Source organism: Astatotilapia calliptera, chromosome 13 (genome assembly GCF_900246225.1).
Source record: "Astatotilapia calliptera chromosome 13, fAstCal1.2, whole genome shotgun sequence".
Taxonomy (NCBI): domain Eukaryota; kingdom Metazoa; phylum Chordata; class Actinopteri; order Cichliformes; family Cichlidae; genus Astatotilapia; species Astatotilapia calliptera.
The window spans coordinates 28,510,822-28,532,617 of record NC_039314.1 but is presented as its reverse complement, the minus strand read 5'-3'; the positions used below and the strand labels follow the sequence as shown (position 1 = coordinate 28,532,617).

The 21,796-nt window shown below is 43.5% G+C and overlaps 2 protein-coding genes across 3 annotated transcripts in view; one reads left to right on the top strand and one right to left on the bottom strand.

Annotated features, from left to right (window-relative positions):
- arfgef3 (ARFGEF family member 3) overlaps positions 1-2,409 on the bottom strand; it is a 48,834-nt gene extending 46,425 nt beyond the window's left edge. For both annotated transcript variants that reach the window (XM_026189411.1, XM_026189412.1), the window contains exon 1: positions 1,401-2,409. In XM_026189411.1, the coding sequence (XP_026045196.1) occupies positions 1,401-1,485 (85 nt within the window). In that variant the 5' untranslated portion in view covers positions 1,486-2,409. The remainder of the gene's footprint in view (positions 1-1,400) is intronic.
- Positions 2,410-8,306: 5,897 nt separating this feature from the next.
- On the top strand, positions 8,307-17,970 carry htr7 (5-hydroxytryptamine receptor 7). Its single transcript, XM_026190764.1, has 2 exons — positions 8,307-10,518; positions 11,293-17,970. The coding sequence occupies exons 1-2, from the start codon at positions 9,938-9,940 to the stop codon at positions 12,185-12,187; spliced, it is 1,476 nt and encodes a 491-aa protein (XP_026046549.1). The 5' UTR covers positions 8,307-9,937; the 3' UTR covers positions 12,188-17,970.
- Positions 17,971-21,796: the final 3,826 nt, after the last annotated feature.

Sequence of the window (21,796 nt, the reverse complement as noted above, 5' to 3'; positions counted from 1 at the left end):
CAACCTGAACTCATTCTCTCCTTGCTGTCTCAATGAGTTCCACCTGCCACTAAAAGGTCACGCTGACCCGTTTAATGCTAACAGTCTCCTCGCTGACGTCAGTGGAAATCGTTTTTCACCGTGTGCTTATATATTCTGGCTTCTGTGGCACGTTCTCATTGTTGTCACAAAGCACTGAAAGTCACATGATTTGTGTTCGGCCGCATGATTCGTTTGTAAAAGGTCATTGCCAGTTTCTAGCATGCTGGATTAAGTGTAACAAAGCTCAGAGGATTATTTGACAGAATTCAAACCGAGCTCTAACTTGATGACCCTCCGTATCCGTATCCGTACCGGTACGCCATCAGCTTTATTCCAAAAACTCATCCTGCAGAACTGAAAGATAACACAGTGATGCAGAAGTGCTAAAAACTGCAGTTCCACTAACGTCCACTTGAGGCTGGCACCGCAGAGGATTCAATCCCCATTTACTTTCTTGTTAAAAGGCCCAATTTTACAGCAAAAACAATCAGATTTGCAGCCTGGAGCATTAAACTCTTTTAGCTTCATGTGATAATTGGGTTTTTCATAACAACTCTGAGAATTTCTGTCATAATTCATCCACCTGGATAATGAAGCGATGTTGGCTGGAGTCCCAATCAGACTTTGCTACTCATTATTATTACTATTATTATAATAACTATAATAATAATAATTCCAAAACAGTGTGGGAGCTTGGACACCATGGTGTGTCCGTTTTTGTTATTGCTTGATGTGATGTGTGTGTGAACTCTTCAGTGCATAAATATTATTAAGACATTTTAAACCATATTAACTACATTTTATTTAATAAAGAAACCAGAGGAGGACTCCTCTACTTCTATATTTCCCTCCACAGTGAAGCTCGTGTCTCGCGCTGAGGCGAGAACTCGTGAAAGGTACTGAACTGTGCAGACAGACAGTAATGAGACAGGAAAGAGTTTCTGCTCAGAGTCTGGAAACCTCTGAAGAAGCTCCTTCATGCTTTCATTGTCTCTGTCAAATACTCCCAAGTTATTGCAGTAATGAATCAGCAAATATTTGCCTTGTGTATTTTTCTATAACGATCCAATCTAATTGTCTAAAGCCTGACTGGAGCATTTACCGTATTTCTTTAAGAGAGGCTGACATTTGGCATTAGAAAACAGGTGCGGAGCTCAGCACAGGGGCATGGCAGCCATATGGCACCGTGGCTGCTCAGATTATGGTCCTAAAGATTTCCTGGCTTCTTGCTCAGCCTTCACAGCCTCTGGGCTGAGTGCAGGAGCTGCTCTCGGGTTCCTAAAAGCTAAAAGCAAGTGAGAAGTCGCAGGTTCCCCTCATCCCTGCTCTCCCTCCGCCTCCTGTTGACAAAGAGCCCGGAGGGGCTGCCGTGCACTCACCGCAGGCGTAGACGCAGGCATCGCGGATGCCTTTGTATTTGTGGCCGGACGCGTCTTTCTGCAGCTTCCTCAAGAGTTCCTCCATGCTGATTTCAAAGACGAGACGGCTTTAAAACAGCAGAGCGCAGAGGGTGGGTCTGCGTGTCCGAGGGATTTTATGGGTGCTGTGACAGCGACAGCATCCCCGAACCCCCCCGGGGAAGGCGATGATTCATTCCTAACTGCCAGCCAATGATGTCAGGCCAGCCGCCGATCCTGCGAAGGTGGAAGGAGGAAGCGCGTGTGCGTATTTTCCCAAATCCGAGGCTTCGGCCTTCAGAAAGAGCAGCGCCGATCAGCTGACGTGCGACAAATAGTCGTGTCAGCCTGCTGCCCGTCCAGCCGCGGACACACGCAGGGAACAAACGCGCTTCGCTCGTGTCCGTGGCTCGTTTATCCCTCCGCGCTGCCGCGTTGGGAAAGTCCGTTCCAGCGGATACTTGCGCTCTTCGCGGAAACCAGATCCGGTTTTTCTTATCTTCGCATCAAGCTGCCTGCATGGCAGGAGCACGCGCACAGCTCTGCACGGTGAGCGCCATCCGCTATAAGGTGGATTCCTGTCTAACCTGGCAACACAGTATTTACACGCTCTCCCCGCGGGGACGTTTGAAACTGCGGCAGCGACGCTGGAGTCACTGGAATGGGATTTCCTGCGGTCTCAGCCGGTGACAGGTGGAGGAAGCTCGGGCACAGCTGATAAGGCGATTCTGCTTTCAGAGTAAAGCACAAATTCTAAAATAATTCATATCAGTGCGTCATAGTTTCATTTTTGCCCCAAAAAGGCTCAGCTCAAAGCTCAAAAGCTCAACCTCAGGGATATGAAGTAATATGAAGTCAGTGGGCTTCAGTGTGTGTTTCAGACCGTCCAGAACTGCAATTCCATTAACGGCCACTTGAGGCAGATTGTAAAAGAGCGTCAGTCAATGTGGAAGTCCTTTAAAGCAGTGGTTCCCAAACTTTTTTTTGCTAGGTCCCCCCTTTGTTTTAAAAAGAAAAATGCCCCCCCCCCCCCCCCCCCCCCCCAACACATCCTCCAGCCACAGCCACACACACCTATATTTTGCTCCGTTGCATTTATTTCACACCTCAAACATTTAGTAAACAATTCAGCAAATACAAGTAATCTGCAATAAATTACAGGTAGTGATAAAATAAACTACTAACTCTTTTACGCTGCTTCCGCACCTACACGGGTATTTTTGAAAACGCAGCTGTTTCGTCCACGTAAACGGCGTTTCGAATCACTGAAAACTGAGATTTTCTAAAACTCCTTTTTTGCGTTTACGTGTGGACGAGGAATACAGAGTTCGTCACAGCGTCAAAGGTATGTGCCTTTTTTCACGTCACGCTGTGCGCCACGTTATTGTTCACAGGAGATGAATTGCAGAATGGCAGATAGAGACAAAATACTGTTAATCTGACTATCTGCAGGTTTGCATGCAGTAACATGCAGTTACTGTCCCTCCATTTACAAAGGCAGAGGCGTCACGGTGTGATTATTTTACGTGTAGTTGTTTTTTTCCTGTGTAATAATATTCAACATTGCTGTCAATACATTTTTCAAAAAATCTCTCTGTGCAAAATAGGTTTAAAAACATAAACAGCTGTGGGATCCTGTTTGTCTGTGATTTGGAGAGCCCAGCGTGCTCCCCGCAGGGAAAACTAATTCTGTCACAGAGACCTACCTCGGCACTTGTGCAGGTGAAGCCAAAGGAAGATATGCTTCACCGTATTTTCTAGTCTTTGGCTTGAAAGGAAGTTGGTTTGGAAACATATTTGGCTATGCTTCATCTCCTGCTTTGTGTTTGTGTGGGCGCCCCGTCAAAAACCTGTCAATTATGCTAGCAGTGTACAAGCATTCTTCTTTTTTTTTCATACCCCCCCCTGCAATGGCTCTGCGCGGGCCCCGCACTTTGGGAAGCTCTGCTTTAAAGAGACATTGTTTCTGAAAGGCCACTGAGCAGTGAGAGCTGTGGGTACAAAAGCATTTCAGTTCCTGTTGAAGGTAATGACATCCCTCTGATGGCACCCAGTGAATTTATCCTCATTTTCTAGTCATTCTGTATAAAATATGAAGGTCATTTAATCCATAAGTGTCAGAAGGAGGATTATTCTGGATATGCTCACTGGTTAACGCGTTGACTATCCCTCCCTGAGGCAACTATTGCTGTGATTGGGTGTTGCCCCACAGCTTTCCATATTAAAATACCAAACTTCAAAGGAGAGACAGCATAGAGACTATAAAAGATGGATGAAGTAACAGTGACATCATCACCCACTAGTTTCCAATCCTGCATTTTGAAGCTTTGGTGTTTGCGTTTGGACACCAAAGAAGTTTTCATATTTTTAACGAGAGGCTGGAACATGAAGTTATAAGCTAATGCTAGCTAGCTTGATTAGCAAGCTACAGCGATAAATTGTAAGAGCACAACACACAGACACATTACTGCTAATAATAATAATAATAATAATAATAATAATAAAGGACCAATGAAATATCATTTCAGAGTTCAAGTATCTCGGGGTCTTGTTCGCGAGTGATGGGAGAAGGGAGCCGGAGATCGACAGACGGATTGGGGCTGCAGCTGCAGTAATGCGGACGCTGCACCGGTCCGTCGTGGTGAAGAGGGAGCTGAGTGTAAAAGCGAAGCTCTCAATTTACCGGTCGATCTACGTCCCTACCCTCACCTATGGCCACGAGCTGTGGGTAGTGACCGAAAGAACGAGATCGCGGATACAAGCGGCAGAAATGAGCTTCCTCCGAAGGGTGGCTGGCCTCTCCCTTAGAGATAGGGTGAGAAGTTCGGACATCCGGGAGAGGCTCAGAGTAGAGCCGCTGCTGCTCCACATCGAAAGGAGCCAGCTGAGGTGGTTCGGGCATCTGACAAGGATGCCCCCTGGGCGCCTCCTGGGTGAGGTGTTCCAGGCATGTCCCACCGGGAGGAGGCCCCGGGGCAGACCCAGGACACGCTGGAGAGATTATATCTCTCGGCTGGCCTGGGAACGCCTTGGTATTCCCCCGGATAAGCTGGAGGAGGTGGCTGGGGAGAGGGAGGTCTGGGCCTCTTTGCTTAGGCTGCTGCCCCCGCGACCCGGCCCCGGACAAAGCGGATGAGGATGGATGAAATATCAGAAAAAATTAGGCATCCAGGACTAGTTGATTTCACTGTGACTACACTCATCTTTTATATACAGTCTGTGCTTAAGGCCAAAGCCCTTTTAGAAGCATGTCTTGCCAGTCTGCAGCCATCGTGAAAACCCAGCTGGACTCATTATCATTATTCTATATTAATAACATAACAATGGTCACTGAGACATAACAACTGCAGGTTTAAAATCATTAATCAATCATTAATCATTAATCAAATCTACTTTCTTTCAGTTTTATATCACTCAAAGAAAACTGGCAGAACCACTACTGCATATTTAGCAAGCTAGCATCCAATAAAATTCCTCTTCAGCATGCTGGGCATTAGTTTATATCTAATTACATAAAGAAGTTATAGATTTTAGGCCTGGCTACCATTTTCCTCATCAGGGTACTGAGCCAGAACAAAGACTGAAGCATCAAGTAAAAGTTAGCCAGTGTTTCCATGATATTTGAGAAATCATCTGCCTTGTAAGTGCAAGCAGCAATCTGCATTATGACATACATTTAGAACATTCACGAGCTGTTGCTTACTGTGTCTGCGTGGTTATTTCAGCATCAATCTCAACTGAACTGAAAAGTGCTGCTGTGATGAGTGGACTGTCTGACAAGGTGATCTCCAAATCAATGGTAAAATGATACCTGTAACATGAGCTGTGCTCTCCACAATGACTTCACCTTAGTTTACTGGTGCCCCCTACAGCCACTGATAACTGACATTATTAAAAATCTAATAGTGATCACAAGAATGAATCTACTGATTGTCAGTAAAGAACAAACTCTGAATAAAGAAACTGGAGACAAACGTATGTACTCGCAACACGTTCTGATACTGGGCAGGGATAGCTCAGTAGGTAGAGTGGTGGCCCCATGATCGGAAGGTCGGGGGTTCGACTCCACTGAACGGCTACCCTGAGGTACCCGTGAGCAAGGTACCGTCCCTACACACTGCTCCCCGGGCGCTGCACAGGTGGCTGCCCACTGCTTCACTGGGTGAATGGGTTAAATGCAGAGGAACTATTTCCCTATGGGGACTAACACATGCACATTACATTATTACATTACATTACATTACATGCATGTAATAACTTTCAAGTGTTTTTCAGTGTTGGTACTTAATACTTTCTTAATGTACTTGTTTGCTTGACCATTCAATAGTTTTGTGACTCTGTGACTTCCAATACGCTGAAGCAACAACGTGACCTTTCTAAACAGAACTCGACTGCACTCGACAAATATTCTGCATTGATCCGATTTATCCACTTCAGAGGCACCTTAGAATAAAAGCGCAGACAACCAAGAGGAGACATGATAGTAAAATGAATATACAATCATAGATTATGGGTGAAAAATAGGAATTAAAATGACTTTAGATCGAACCTCAACCACTGTATAAAAACAAACAATGGCAATAACATGATTATAGGCCTGTAAGTCACACAGTCTGTTGTGCAATGATGACTTTAATCATGAAATGAGGCAGCACATTAGGGAGGACAAATCTCACTTATGAACGTTTTAAAAAGCTATTCTAGATTCTCGTCTAAAACTTCCCCCAATTACAAAATGACTCAACATTCATCGTCAGTGTGATGCCAGTTAAAGGGATGTTTAAGGTGTCGAGGCGAAGAGACTCATTCGTCTGTTTCTGTTAATGGGAGCTCTTAATGCGCTTAATCTGCTCTCAGCAGATGATAGCTCTCTAACAGATGTTATTATTATATGGTGGCCTATGTTTGGTGAGCTCCTTGAAATCTGGTGTTGATGCAGTTTGGGTTTTTTTTTTTTTTTTTGATAGCCAATAGCACTGAGAGAGAAGCTGCAGGAAATGTCAGCAAACATTTCCACCATCTCAGGGATCAGCGACTGCCTGACAGACAGGCCGCAGGACATGACACTGAGCTCTGTCTGATTTGCTCATGTGCATTAGAGGAGCTCCACAGGAGACCGTGCTGTCTCCAGTCCATTTACCATGAACACCTGAGACTTTCAGTCCAACTCCGAGTCATGCCACCTGCAGAAATACTCAGAAAGTTTGGATGCATTAGTGACGGGTTGGTGAGCACGAGTGGATGGTTTTATTTGAGTAGTCTTGGAGAAATGATCTGCTTCTTAATGTGAAAAAGACCAGAGAGATGTCATAAGAGTTAGAATGGCTACAACACCCGTGTCTATCCTGGGATGTTGATGTGTTGGAGGAGTACCTGGACATTCACATCAACAACAGGCTGAACTGGAAACTCAACACAGATGCTGGATACAAAAAGCTCCGTTTCATAAGGAAGCTGAGATCCTTCAATGTGTGGAGCAAACATGATGAGACACATGCATGATCACCCTCACAGTAACACAAGATGTCTGTCTGACAGAGAGGCATATAGCAGTTATGTTTTATTTGATTTCATTCTATTAATTAATTTCATTTCATCATCATTTTAACGGCTGCACAAGAATTTCCCAAATTTGGAAAAGAAGTATTTATCACCTCTTAATGGTAAACCTAATTTTTCTTTCGATGCATTAAATGTTTAAAAAAATTTTTTGTAATTTTTCTTTGGCAGAGATAAAAACAGTAGATCCATTCTGGCCATATCTGATAATTAAACCTGACATTATAAAACTCTGGACATAAATCTGCTGCTTTACCAGCCTCTGGTTTCAGGCTCTCCACAAGAACCAGCATTACAGTAATGAGGTTGGCTACTAATTTCAGGTTGTTTGAATCGTATGCCAGTTCATTTATTTGAAAATGCTGAATGGAGATGAGGTCAGGAAGCCTGCAAAATCTTCTGACTTCCCAAACTTTAACAGCACGGGCAGTACGATGGACAAGTTTATTAACTAAAGCTTCAGAAATGCAAGTCAGACAGAAAATGTACTTACTGTAAGGGTCTGATTGTTCCACAACCAGGCTGAGATGAGGAGCAGGAGCAGGATTCTGGAAGGTCGAGCTAAGTGTATTTATTTACAGTGAACACCAGTGTAATGTAATATATATATACACACACACACACACACACACACACACACACACACACACACACACACACACATATATATATATATATATATATATATATATATATATATATATATATATATATATATATATATATATATATATATATATATGGCAGGAGAACAATGGAGCTCAAGGGAGGAGAGGGTCCAAATATCCAAAAACAGTCTGAACACTCCACACTCACTCAGCTCAGCTGAGTGACGAGCAGGGACGAGCTGTACAAAGGAGAAACACAATGAGACAGGCCGCAAGGAGAAGAAACAAGGGCTGTACTTTCCAACTAGGGAGCCAGAAGTTTACTAACTGCATAGTTTAATGTTCCAGTGAGGAATGTTAGCCAGCCGCTACCCAAAGTAGTGATCTCAGATGAGATCATTGTAGGCAGGTGTGCAGCTTCAGAGGCGGAAAGCCCGAATGGGTCCCGCTCATGAACATTAACAGCAAGCAAACAAAAAACAAACTCTGGTGGAGTCAGTCAGGGATGACTGAGGAACCGTGACATATGTATTGAAACCAATAAAAGTTTATGTGACCTTCGTGAATGTTTAAAGTTTCTTTACACTTCTTTTATTTAGCGATGTGCCGATCAGGAATCAACCTATCGACCTATTTTAAGAGTGTTGGGGATAAAAACAATCAAATCAGACCAGGATAGAAGTTATGAATGAAGACCAGAGTTTCCTGTAAGCTTTTGGGGGGGGGGGGGGGGATCACCTGCTACTAACTCAGTCATTGGATCGTGCTCCTGAAGTTGTAACTGGCATGAGTGTATTTTGGCTGCTGTGCCAGCAGAGTGTGAGTCGCAGTGTGCAGTTTTACTGCTGTCGCCTCACAGCAAGAAGGTCCTGGGTTTGAGTCCAGCTCCTGTGTGTGGACTTTGAATGTTCTCCCAACATCTGTGTGGGCACTCTGGCTGCCTCCCACCAAAAACAAGCCCCTGCCTCCATTCTGAACTGGATAAGTGGGAAAAGTTGAATTGATTGACAGGTTTATTGTAAGTCTTTTAAGCAGTCAAAGAGGAAAATTCACATTGACTAATCTGTCATAAAACAAGGTGATGATTAAGTGATTCAGATTGAGGTATTTGGGGATCGTTTAGGATACTTTAGACGACCAGCAGTGAAATTCCAGCCTATGGTGATCTCTCCAGGGCCCTAAAGTGAGAAACCACAGCTTCACCTGTGAAAGAAAAACATGAAATTATTTCAAATTAAACTAACATTAAAGCATTGAGAGTATAAACGTTTTATCGTGCGATGCTTGGTGCAAAACCAAGAAAGAAATCCAGCATTGTCTTCACGAGCCGCATGCAGTGGACGATTTTGATCACTTGGGGGAGGTAGTAACCAAGCCTACCTACTGCATTAGTATCACAGCCACGTATAAACTTATCTTTTCCAAAATTGCACTTAGATTAGAGAATGATGAAAAGACGTCGGGAGCACTTTGTGTTCCTGTTCTCAACTCCAGCAACACAAATCTAATAGTTTTAGAAGTGAGATGGAGGCAGATTGTCCTAACACTCAAAATGTGACTCATGCAGGCTAAACAGAAAAATGATTCAAGGTAAAAATTAAAGGAAATCCTTTTCAGCTCCTTCACTTCGATCAGATGAGGGATAAACAACTTTAAAATGAAACCACAAAAAGTATTTCCCCACAAATATGTAATTATAAGACCTCACTTCTATCCCCCAAAAGGATGACATGATGTTTTCTTAAAATTTTCTTAAAACCTCAGATTACATCATTAAAACTTCGATAAATACGAATTTATCTCCCTTTGTTTTTTGTTGTGTGTAAATTAATGACATTAATGAACATTTATCCTTTCTGCGTAATTACGCACATGGGCACGGGTTTCCAGTTCCAGCAGAACGAACACCAAAAAGCACAGTGCGTGTTATTTGTGTAAATGTAGCCTATAGGCTATCCAACTTGGGTTTTGACGTCACGCGTCAACTTTTGTGATATTTACGCGTAGGGCTGCGTTTAAGTTTTGTCTTCCAGCACATCGGAGTGAAAGCGTGACGTGCAGTCCGTCAGGCCGAGGACAAAAAGAAAATAAAATCCCGTTTTGTAGGTCAGGTATTTTGGGAATATGCCCGCTGCGCGCCACGTGCGTAATGACGAGTGCGCCTGTAAATAGTCGAAATAAGGCGTCGATACTTTGGAATGAAAGAGGGCACACCAGCGTAGTGTCTCCTGGCGGGGGTTAGGGAAAGGAATTAATCATTTCACGCACCAACACCGGCACTTCAGTGCGCGTCTGTGCCACCTCCGGACGGCTCTCCAAGTCCATGGATAAAAAGGAACACGAGGCGGCAGAATGGTTGTTGCAGGAGCGAGTAACGGGACTTTCGGCAGTGGCAACATGAGGTCGTCGTTCATGATAGAGGACATAGTCGGTGGCGGAGATCCCGGGGGCTCCACTAACATGATGATCTCCGAGGCTCTTGCTCTTCGGCTACTAAAGGCTGCGCAAGGCGCCGCAGATGCAGCAGCAGCAGCGGCAGCAGCCACTTCTCCGTCCACCTCCAGTCAGCCGCAGGTCATGGAGACGAACGGGACCCGCTGCGGGGAGCAGATCCTGAGCTACGGCCGGGTGGAGAAAGTTCTGATCGGCGCGGTGCTCACTATGCTCACGCTGTCCACGATCTGCGGGAACTTGCTCGTGGTCATCTCCGTCTGTTTTGTCAAGAAGCTGCGCCAGCCGTCCAACTATCTCATCGTTTCTCTGGCCTTGGCCGACCTTTCGGTGGCTCTGGCCGTGATGCCGTTCGTCAGTATCACGGACCTTATCGGCGGTCAGTGGATATTCGGTCAGTTCTTCTGTAACGTTTTTATCGCCATGGATGTGATGTGCTGCACCGCGTCCATCATGACTCTGTGCGTAATCAGCATTGACAGGTAAGATAAACTTCTCCAGCTTTAAAACTGTGTCAGTCTTTTTTCATGAAGCTAAGATAGAAAGTTTTTTTTAACAGAGTTTAATTAAACGTCTCCTGTCTTTAGTATTTGTTACCCGAGTCTCCAAAAATACATTTAAACAGGTCACGTTCTTATTTCACAGATGTAGAAAAAATGCCTTCTGTAGTCTAACTCCAGATTTTGTCGCTCGGGGCTCTGCGACACTGGATCGCTGGGTTTCTGTGAGGCTTCTTGCGCCTCGGGGTCTTGTTCTGGGGCGCTTACTTAAAATGAAACGCTGCAGGAGAAAGTGTGACCTCTCTGCCCACGGCATTCCTGTTCTGACCGCTGAATCAATTTACAGATTCAGAGACTCTGAAACGACCCTGAGTTTAAAATTCAACCGCTGCCTTTGTTTTTCCATTTCCTTAAAACGTTTTCACCACTTTAATCAAATGATAAAATGTTTTTATGCTTATTTGTTTTTGAAAGCCACACATGCCTGCCAATGCCCTGTGTGTTGGAAATTTTGTAGCCTGGTTTGCTGAACATTTATGGTCTTTCCCAGCATCGCCAAGCTTCTCTTTCATAATGTAACCCAGCTCTCATTTGGGGGCTGAGTGTGGCAGGCAGAGATCTTAGTTTTGCTCAAGGGCACCTTGTCCAGGGTGGGGAGAGTGTCACCTGATTAGGGTAATGTAAAGCAATAAAAATAGAGTTACACTAGACACATTTTAGGGTTGTATTCATTTGGCTGTGTTTTTCTCTGTGTAGGTATTTGGGTATCACTAAGCCTCTGACTTATCCTGTCCGGCAAAACGGCTGCTGCATGGCCAAGATGATCCTGTCGGTGTGGCTCCTCTCTGCTTCCATCACCCTCCCCCCTCTGTTCGGCTGGGCGCAGAACGTTAATGACGGCAGGGTCTGTCTCATCAGCCAGGACTTTGGATACACTGTCTACTCTACAGCCGTGGCCTTCTACATCCCCATGTCGGTGATGCTGATCATGTACTACAGGATCTACCGAGCGGCCAAGCTCAGCGCAGCCAAGCACACCATCACTGGCTTCCCCAGGGAAGGGGAGCACCGAGCCGTGGTGACTCTTCGCGGGGGGAGAGGAGGGCATCAGCCAGCAGAGTCAGGAGAGACGGGAAGTGTCGAGGGGACGGAGGTCGAACAGGTGGAGGAAGCCGAGGAAGAGGAGAGCTTGGACTGCGTGGCAGCGGCGCTGAAGCTCCAGCGTGAGGTGGAGGAGGAGTGCAGCACGCGTGTCTCCCGCCTTCTCAAAACTGGCGAGCACCACCAACGGCGCAAGAGGAAAAACCAGTCCATCTTCAAACGGGAGCAGAAGGCTGCAGCCACTCTGGGCATTGTAGTTGGTGCCTTCACCTTCTGCTGGCTGCCGTTCTTCCTGGTGTCCACTGCCAGGCCGTTCGTCTGTGGCGTGCAGTGCAGCTGTGTGCCCCTCTGGCTGGAAAGAACTCTGTTGTGGCTTGGCTACGCCAACTCCCTCATTAATCCTTTCATTTATGCATTCTTCAACCGTGATCTGAGAACCACCTACAGCAACCTCCTGCGCTGCCGCTACAGGAACATCAATCGGAAGTTGTCGGCGGCTGGCATGCACGAGGCTCTAAAACTGGTGGAGAAACCAGACGCTGATGCGTAAAGCTGTAGGTCTGCCAATCAGCAAGGCTGCAGAGACCAGTATGGAAAATAATCAACTGGGGCTCAGACTGTGGCACAAGGCTATTGTGCTGACAGACCTTTTTACCCTCCAGATTTCATGAGGATTGCCAATGCGAGAGGAGGAAAGATGCTGCGATTAAGTGGATGTAGAGGAAGCCTAAGTGTTTCACTCTGGAGAAAACTGAGAGAAAACAGAGCTCAGTGGTGTTGAATTCATACTGTTTAATTAGCTGAATCTGTTGCAATGACTCTGAAGCCCACGAGGAAGGGCTACCTTGGTGGATTTAAAACTGGCTGCTATGTTGCTCAGAAGCCTTTTGAACATGACATTGATGCAAAAGCAGGAGCTACACACCCAGACTTTGATCTCAGCTCCTGTCATGGATGGAAATGATCTTACGCAGTAGCCAGTGACTTACATTTCCATTTCTGACCCAAGGAAAACTAACAATGAGAAAATAACGAACGACTCGGAGCTCAACCGCTACCAAATGTGTTTACTTTGTGTTGTAGTTATCACTTTTCTAAAACGTAGAGTGTTTTATTGGTGAACAGGTGTAACAAGTGGACACGGTAATGATTAAAAAGTATGTAAAAATTTATGTACACAAGTCAATAGCCACGCTGTTTTTGTAACAAATGGTTCTGATCTGTTGTAACCTAATAAGTTGATATCATTTGAAGATGAGCCAAAACGTGCTCCCTTTCCTTCTACTCGTGTCATGACCACCTGTTTATTGAAACTATTTGCTGATCATTTATTTCTGTAATATGGCAGCTAATTAACGAGCAAGCAAGGACTCTTAGGGACGAGAAAATGACGTGAAAATGCAGAACACGATGATGTCGACACGGAGCTGAAGGTGGAGTAGAGGGAAACAACATCATTGAGGACGCTTTCTGAATGTGCCTGTGCCTTTTTCTGCTTTGTCGGTTAAGGTTTGGTTGCAGCACACAAGAGTCTCGCTTTACATTGTGTTAGAAAGTTGAGACAATGTGCAACTTTAGCCTTGTTGTGCATTACATAACAAAAGAAATGGCCAATAAAATGGGCAGTATCCTCTCAAACAGAGTTGAATGATGGTCAGACAGGATCTAATCTTTTGACATGACACGCACCAAAAAATTATTTTCACAGTTAATTTAACAATTGACTAGTTTTAGGGCTAAAGTTCGGTCTCAAGTGGGTCTAAAAACAGTAAAATCACAGTTTCATATTCAATCTACAGTCATCAAAAAAAAATACCCCATGTACCAGTTTCATTTTGATAAATTATCTTTACATTCTTTATAATATATAAAAATCTTAACATTAATATATTATATGGACATTTTTTTAGGACAAATCCAGGATCAGGATTTGTCCTGCTGCTGGGAAACACCCCTGACCCATAACTGGCGTCTCCTTTGAAGTCAAATATTGCTTAACTCCAGCTGATGCTCAAAACTCGAAGAGGTCATATTTTTCCAACTGGGCTCAGCTGGAAATTAGGAGATCTCACGTCACAGATGTAATTCATCCAGCTGAACAGCAGGGGGCCCCAGTGAGACAATCCTCAATGAGCAGCAGTGAATGGAGCTAAACAATTAAAATCATGATTTATGTTTGCTTCCAGGGAATAAAATACATAAACTGATTCTGTTTCCTGTTTGAAGTAAAACGACAGTTATGTTAATTTTTTTTCTAACATAGAGGTCAAGTTAGCTTATAAATGCTAGCATCCCACTAATCAGTGCCATTAGTTGATTAGGAATTTTACCATGGGACCAGTACACCCTTACTGGCACCTTTGTCCAAATGATAACTTCACATTAGACGTTAAACCGCCACAGCAGTTTCAGTGTGTGTGTGTGGGAAGCAGCTGGTTGTGGCGGCTGAAGGCGATGCTAGGAGCCTGCTGCCTGCAACAAGTCACACAAAATGATTTTATGACGATGAAAACCTATGGTCTTAACCTTTTCTATATAACGATGTTGGAATTTCCACGTAGCCCTGTCCATTCTGGATTCGATTATTCAAATTCAATCGAGTTATCGTCGTCAAAGCTGACAAAAGCATGGGCAAAGCGTAAATACGGCTTTTTTTTTTCTAAAGATTTGTTAGATGTGATCATTTATTAGGATCTGTACCACCAGTGTTAATTAAATGACCTCCAATATGTTGGGCTGCCATGCTGTTAATCTTCTCACCTCTTGTTCTTCTGGAGTTTTATGTGATCACAGACACTAATTACGCAGCCATCTTTCCCGTGTAGCTCTGTCTCAGGCTACAGGGCGACGCCCCGGGAGGAAATCCGATGTGGATGTTAAAGGAGAGAGAGCAGATCACAGCCGCTGTTTCTTTGGTGTGTTTAATCTCCCCCGGAGATCGAGAGCCTGTCTGCTTGGAGTTTAATTTAAAGTTAAAAGTACAAGTTTAGCTCAGGGGGAGTGATAAAGTGCACAGAGCTTTTGTATGTGCACAAGTTTTAGTGCAGCATCCTGCATGCACCAAGCAGCTGCAACATCATGTTGACAATAGGAACTCTGGAAACTGCTTGCTTGGTTTCTTTCTGGCAACATTATTTTCTTTGTGTTCTTTTTAATATGCACTGACACGAGTAGGAGAAACGTGTTACCTCTTATTCCACAAGGACTGCAGTAATGTTTTTTAATCCTTTGAGGAGACTTTGTGTTTTACAAGTATTAGTACACTCTGTGCTGCTGAGAATTTGTCCTCGTTAACTTGAAATTGTACAACAGCTAACTTAGAAGGAGCAACAGAGGGCACTCAGTCAGTTTTACCAAAATCTCTTTTTACTAAAGAAGTGTGAACACTGCAATTACCGCCTTTATTCTCTTTTGAAACGTTAATTAAAGCTGCTCTCCACAAGATTATTTTTAAATTTAAAAAATGCGCTAAGCTACTGAGCCTTAATTACCGAGTTAGCATGGCAGCAGAGATGATACAGAGAAGCCAGCAGGACGTCTGGTTCATGTGACAAACTCTGCTGTCTGCCCGACAACAGAAAGTTCACTCAGAGTAAAACGGGACTCGAGCACTTCTCTAGATTCTAGATTTTAGATTTTATTTCAAGTATCAAGTGTGAATAAACATCATAATGAAACACAGGAGTGGGCGATATATATTTTCCCAAGGGTCACAACGGAAACCAGAACCAGTGAGCTTATAAAGAGATAAAATGAATATTGAGCAGAATTGACTTCACCTTTTTCTGCAGCCCTCCACAACAGTCCAATATGGAAAAATGAATTGCCTGCCCCTGGTATAGAACATCAGCTATAATAGGTAAATCCATCTTTTTCAGTCACACTTCAGGGTTCTGCCCAGTCACGCCTTTGCCATGTGACTAAGGGAATTAGTTATTTGGGGGGAGGTGAGCTGAAAAGGTTGAGAACCACTGAACTGTACTCTTCTGGGCTCAGTGCCGCCGTGGCATGGCTCCATTTCCCGTCATAGAATAGATGGAGAATGGTTGCCAGGAGCACAGGAGCACATTTTTCCTGAAGAGCATCCAAAAACTCTGAAGAGCAGAATGTTATCACTCACATGCAACACTCAAACTATCTGGGAAGCGAAGCTGTTGTTATCTTGACAACATCTCGTGAAAATATTCTCAGTGGCGTATCAACACATTGGTGCGAGATAGGAAGGGAACGACTGCACAGCAGGCTGAAAAAAATTCTTTGTATGACATCCAGAGGAGAGAGGAGACACGCTAAAAGGTAAATGGAAGGTAGAGGCACACCCTGGCATTCAGTGGCTGTCGCCTGCATCTCAGAATGTGACTGAATGCTCGCCTCTTTCATCAAACTAGTCATCTTCCCGCATGAGAGCGCTGCACTGAACCGGAGCTAATTTTAAAGAAATTGAGAGCCTGCGTCACAACAAGTAGATTTATGGATTTTTTTCAGTGAGGGAACGCGAACCCTCAAACTAAGCGTGCACCAGCAGTTCCCACAATAGTCAAAAAATGACTCTTGGCTCGGCGTGGTCACATGGTTTCTAAAGAATCTATGAAAAGATGGGGAATGTGGAGATATCAGCTGCAGCTAAATTTACACATCAACCAAAGATGTGATTGTTTAAAGGCAGATGTTTTATTCCCATGTACTCCTCATTTGAGTCAAAGTACACTGAAAACACTCTGAGAAAATGACTGTTAACTCTAAATGCAGAGAAACTGTGACACTTCAGTAAGGATAATAAATAGAGAGATCAACATTTAAGGCATATGGCTGGAGGTGACTTAAATTACCTGCTGTCTCTTGCTAATAGCTGGTTTAGAAGCCAGATGTTTGGAAATGTTCAGCCAACAGTTGCTTATCCTTTTGAGAATGTCCTCATCACAAGCTGTTTTTGAACAGGGAGGCTCAGCTCCATATTAGATATAAAGTGTGCTGTTCATAGCATTCAGTCTTTAGTCTGCACCGCTTTCCATTTGCGTGAATGGATGTGTGTCGGTTTGTCCTGTTTTGAGAGTCAAACATCTTTGTTTGCCTCTCGTGGATGCTGAAAGCCAGCGCTGCCCATTTGAAACATCTGCACAGTGACAACACTCTACTGAGACGACTCCATTAATCTGTCACTGATTGGCTGTGTGTTAATCCTCCCACGGCACTCATTGGACCAATTGTTTTTTAATTTTCAACCTGCTGTTTCATCTCAAAATGCTAGATGAACGAGTCAGCTCTGTGGACTGGAGACATTCAAAGCTCTGGACTCTGGCCTACCATTACCGGACAAATGCACAAACAAGGATTTGTTCGGGAAAGGCTATTTCAAATGATCTTTGGAGGTCATCAACGGGCAAATAGCACAGGAGTCAGTCAGAAAAATAAAACATATGTGATGGCATATGGTAAAAATATCCCATCCAGTTGTGTTGTTTCTGGCACAACAGAGGGAGATCATTCCAAACCATCTTGGTTAATGAGAAACCTCAACGGCGCTCCTTTGAGTTATCGTCATCAAAACTGCTCCACATCAGATAAAAGGTAGAGCTGGTGGACTAACAAGGTCAGAATAGCAAGAGGGCCAAACGCATCCTTTCGGGACAAATAAAGCTCTCAGATTGGTTCCTGGGCCACATTCAAACACTTTTTTCAATTAGTTTTCATACCACAGCCAATGTTGTTCACTGGGACTATATGGGACCTTGTTCTGTCAGCATTATCAAAGTACAAAGAACAGCTCTCGTGGGATAGTATTGCTTTTATATGCTGTTTAGCACTGTGTGAAACTCCTGTGTATATATTAAGACTAAAAAGAGAAAAAAGGAAAGCGCGATGGCTCCATGGCCCCTGGTGACCATAACAGCTGGGCTTAGCGACCCATAAAGCACAGCAGGAGAGTCTCTATGGCACTTCTCGGCACAGATGCGATGTGTATTTGACCAATCAAATTGCTGAAATTCCTTGTATATGAGTCCAAAACCATTCACGTGGAAAAGACTGTAAGATATGTTGTTATTGTCAGAGTGAAACCTTGTTGGTTCCAGTTAATCAGCCTCGTTTTTGACCCGATCTGTAAGATTATTTTCAATCATGGCTCTTCATACTGAAACGACATCAGCAGCAGTGTCATCGAGCTATTTAACAACCAGCCACGATGGAGATTTCCAGTTAAAACTCTTTAGACTTGTTTTAGATGTAATCTATATTTTACAGTCTGTACAGTTTTGTCAGGGTGCTGAGTGATGGCTAAATTTGTGAAGTGACCTTTCTTGCCAAAATGAATCATTAAATACTTAAAAAATAAAACGGGATTGATCTCCGTCTCTGTTTCTGCTTTACTGTTCTGATCAGCACCTAAAGACAGCAAGCGCACGTGGAAATGATGGCTACTGCAGGCTTACGCTTATGTTACTTCACAAGTAAAGCACTAGCTTTGTTGTTATTGTCTGGCTAAGTCACAAAACTGTTTGATATTGAAATTAATCTACACATAAAGCGAGTTCTTAGATGTGAAACGCACGCCTTAAAAAGAGATAACACAACCTTCACCTTTGGCGACTCGCGCTTTGTGGTTTTGCCCACAATTAAAATGCTGGTTGGTCCAAAAATAACTCTTGAAAAGAGCATTTTTTTCTATTTAACTGTACTAAGTTTCAAGAAAAAAGCAAAGAAAAAAAAACACTGCTCAAGGTTGTTTTCAGCCATGCTAAAAATATAAGCCAAAGGATGAAAAACCTCGTATCTCCAGTGTACTGGAACATTTGCCACACTTTAAAGTGGGGATGCTACTGATTTCCTGTCAGGACGGTCAGGATGATGCAGACACTGTTCCACAGACAGTTCATTTGACATCATACAAGATGCTGTCACTGTAACTGATGAGAGTTAAGTGGGCTATTATCAGCTCTGACTGAAACGATGAGTGGCAGACTCGGTGCGTTTAAACATTAAAAATGCATTCAAACATCAGTCACATTAGTCAGCAATAAAAATCAGAGGCAACGTGGAGAACACATGATGGAGATGTGTCTTTGTTTATGACAAAAAGATAGAAAGATTATATGGAGGGTTTTGCTAGACTACTATTTGCAAACAGAGCAGGAGTCAGTAAAAGATGCTAAAAGAAATAAGCCTCCGCATCTTTTTAAATAGTCCTTTACAGTGTTTAAACTGAGACTGTGTCCTAGTTATATATGATATTTTTAATAAATTGTACTGTTGTTCTGTTAATGTTCTAACTAGCTTGTTAAAAACTATTTAATTGTAGCTATAAACACTGCGACCCAGTGTTTTTGAGTCTGTATAATTATTGACCTGTGATTTCATCATGACTCTTAGTGTTCGGGTTCCTGTGCCCCTCGTGTTTAGTGGAGGCTTCGTTCTGTCGTGTTTGTTTTCTTGCTCCGCAGTCAGTCGCCTCTCATGTTGCCGTTTGTTATTCTGGTCTCTGTGCTTCATGTGTCCTCTGTTCCCAGGCCCTGTCATGTTTCCATGTCTACTCTTTGTGAACTGTTTCCTGTTTTACTTTGGTAGTCCTTGTCCTTTGTTAATGTTTTCAGTTTTGCTTCCCCTTGGTCTCGTCATGTTTGATTGCTCCCAGCTGTGCTCTCCTCCTGTGTGTCATTCCCTCGTTATCCCTCTGGATATTCAAGCCCTGCATTTTCCTTGCTCTAAACTGCATCGCGCCCTCGTTCCCCGCTGTGTGATCACCCTGCCTGTTTAGTTACATGTATCTTCCAAGTTTAGTTAGTGTCGTAGTTTCTGATGTTCAGCGATAAAGCTGCCTTTTGAGTTTACCTTTTGTGTTTGTTTCTGAGCTTCGGTCCTCTCCTGCCTGCTTCACATGGCCGGCACATGACAGTAAGACCTACCTATCTAGCATTACAATGAAAGAATGCAGTTTAATATTGGAATACAGAACAATTCCCCAAAAAGCTGGGATGCTGGGTCAAAGGTCAATAAAAACAGAGTACTATGGTCTTTTACAGGCACCGAAACAAATCACAGAGGAAAGTGAAATGTTGTACAATCTCACTCTGGAGCCTTTCTAAGCTGTCAGAGGTCCAGAGCCAACATAATCTGTCGCAGGGCTGACACACTGAGTCAGACACCTGCAGCCAGTTTAGCATGACCAGTTAACCTAACTCCATGCATGGCTCTGGACTGTTGGAGGAAGTACCCAATCAAATGTGTCATTTTAAGAACAATATGTGCTCATTTGGAGTTAATGTCAGCAACACGTCTTTACGAAGTTGGACCATGTTTCCTCTTTTCTTTTAACAACAGTCCGTAGATGTCAGTGATCCGAGGAAAGCAGCTGCTGAACTTTTGGGAGGGGAATATCGTCCCATTCTTGTCTGCTCAGCAGTCCTGGCTCTCCTGTGTCATAGATGCTTTTTCATGATGTTCCAGATGTTCTCGGTTGTTAAAACGTCTGGACTGCAGGCAGGCCGGTTCAGCACCTGGACTCTTCAGAAGCCATGCTGTTGTAATAGATGCAGTTTGTTGTTTAGCATCATTCTGCTAAAATATTCGAGGCCTCGCCTGAAAACAAAACTTTGTTTGAATGGGGTATATTTTCTTAGACCTGTGTATTCCTGAGCACTGATAACAAGCCGAATAGTCTCACTTGCTGTTAGTCTGGAGGATGTGGCGCCCATGTTTCCCAAAAAGAATTTCAAATTTAAATTCATGTGACCGCAGAAGAGCTCTGCACGTTGCCTCCATTTTAAACAAGCTTTGGTCCAGAGAGGACTGCAGCATTTCTGGATCATTTTCATATTCACTGTGCCTTCTTCTCTGCACAATAGAGCTTTAAACTTTACATCTGTGGACAGCACCGTGAGCCGTGGTCACAGACCGTGATTTCTGGAAGTGTTCCTGAGCAAATTCACTGATTACCAAAAGAGGATGCTGAGGACCTGACGGTCATGGGCGTGTCCACTGATTTTAACCTCGTCCCTTGTGAATCTTTTGATGGTAATATAAACTGCAGAGGGCGAGATGTTTACTGTCCTCACATCTTTACAAAGGTGGCATTATTCTGAAATTCTTCCACAGATGTGTGAACCTCTTCCCAGCTGTACCACTGCTCCATAAGATGCTCGTCTTATATCCAGTCTGTGGCCATTTGCAGAAAGAATGGGAAGAGAAACTTAGAGAGCCAACATAGATGCTGATGTGCCGTTATTTTAAAGTCATGTGCAATCAGCATTTACTTTATGAGTTAAAGGAAAAACTTCTTGCAGGTTTCAGTGAGCCTTGACGCCAGCTTCCACTCTAAAAAACGAAGCGGGAAGTTCTTCCCGCTGCAGTTAGAGAGATTATTTCCACACTCACTGTTGTCTTATCTGAAACTCGTATCTCACTGAGGTGTGTTTGCACTGATTAATGCTCTGCCGTCTTATTAGTTTCTGTAAATTCAGGAATGTAGAACAGCAGGTTGTTGATCTACAGCAAATATTTGTGAGGAAGCTCAATAATGAAGAACAGGGATGCTGATATTCTGTTACCTCAGTCTGCGGCACACCGACACTCCTCTGTAATTACATCAGCATGTTTTTGTCAGTATGTGCTTGCCAGTAGTGACAGGACAATCATCTATTCATCAGCTCCATATTTAATGACTTTTAACAAATAGAAAAGTTGAAGATGAAGTAGAGATTGATTAATATGCAAAGAAAAGTTTCCTTCTTGCTATATAGGGAGTGCAGAATTATTAGGCAAGTTGTATTTTTGAGGAATAATGTTATTATTGAACAACAACCATGTTCTCAATGAACCCAAAAAACTCATTAATATCAAAGCTGAATGTTTTTGGAAGTAGTTTTTAGTTTGTTTTTAGTTTTAGCTATTTTAGGGGGATATCTGTGTGTGCAGGTGACTATTACTGTGCAGAATTATTAGGCAACTTAACAAAAAACAAATATATACCCATTTCAATTATTTATTTTTACCAGTGACACCAATATAGCATCTCCACATTCACAAATATACATTTCTGACATTCAAAAACAAAACAAAAACAAATCAGCGACCAATATAGCCACCTTTCTTTGCAAGGACACTCAAAAGCCTGCCATCCATGGATTCTGTCAGTGTTTTGATCTGTTCACCATCAACATTGCGTGCA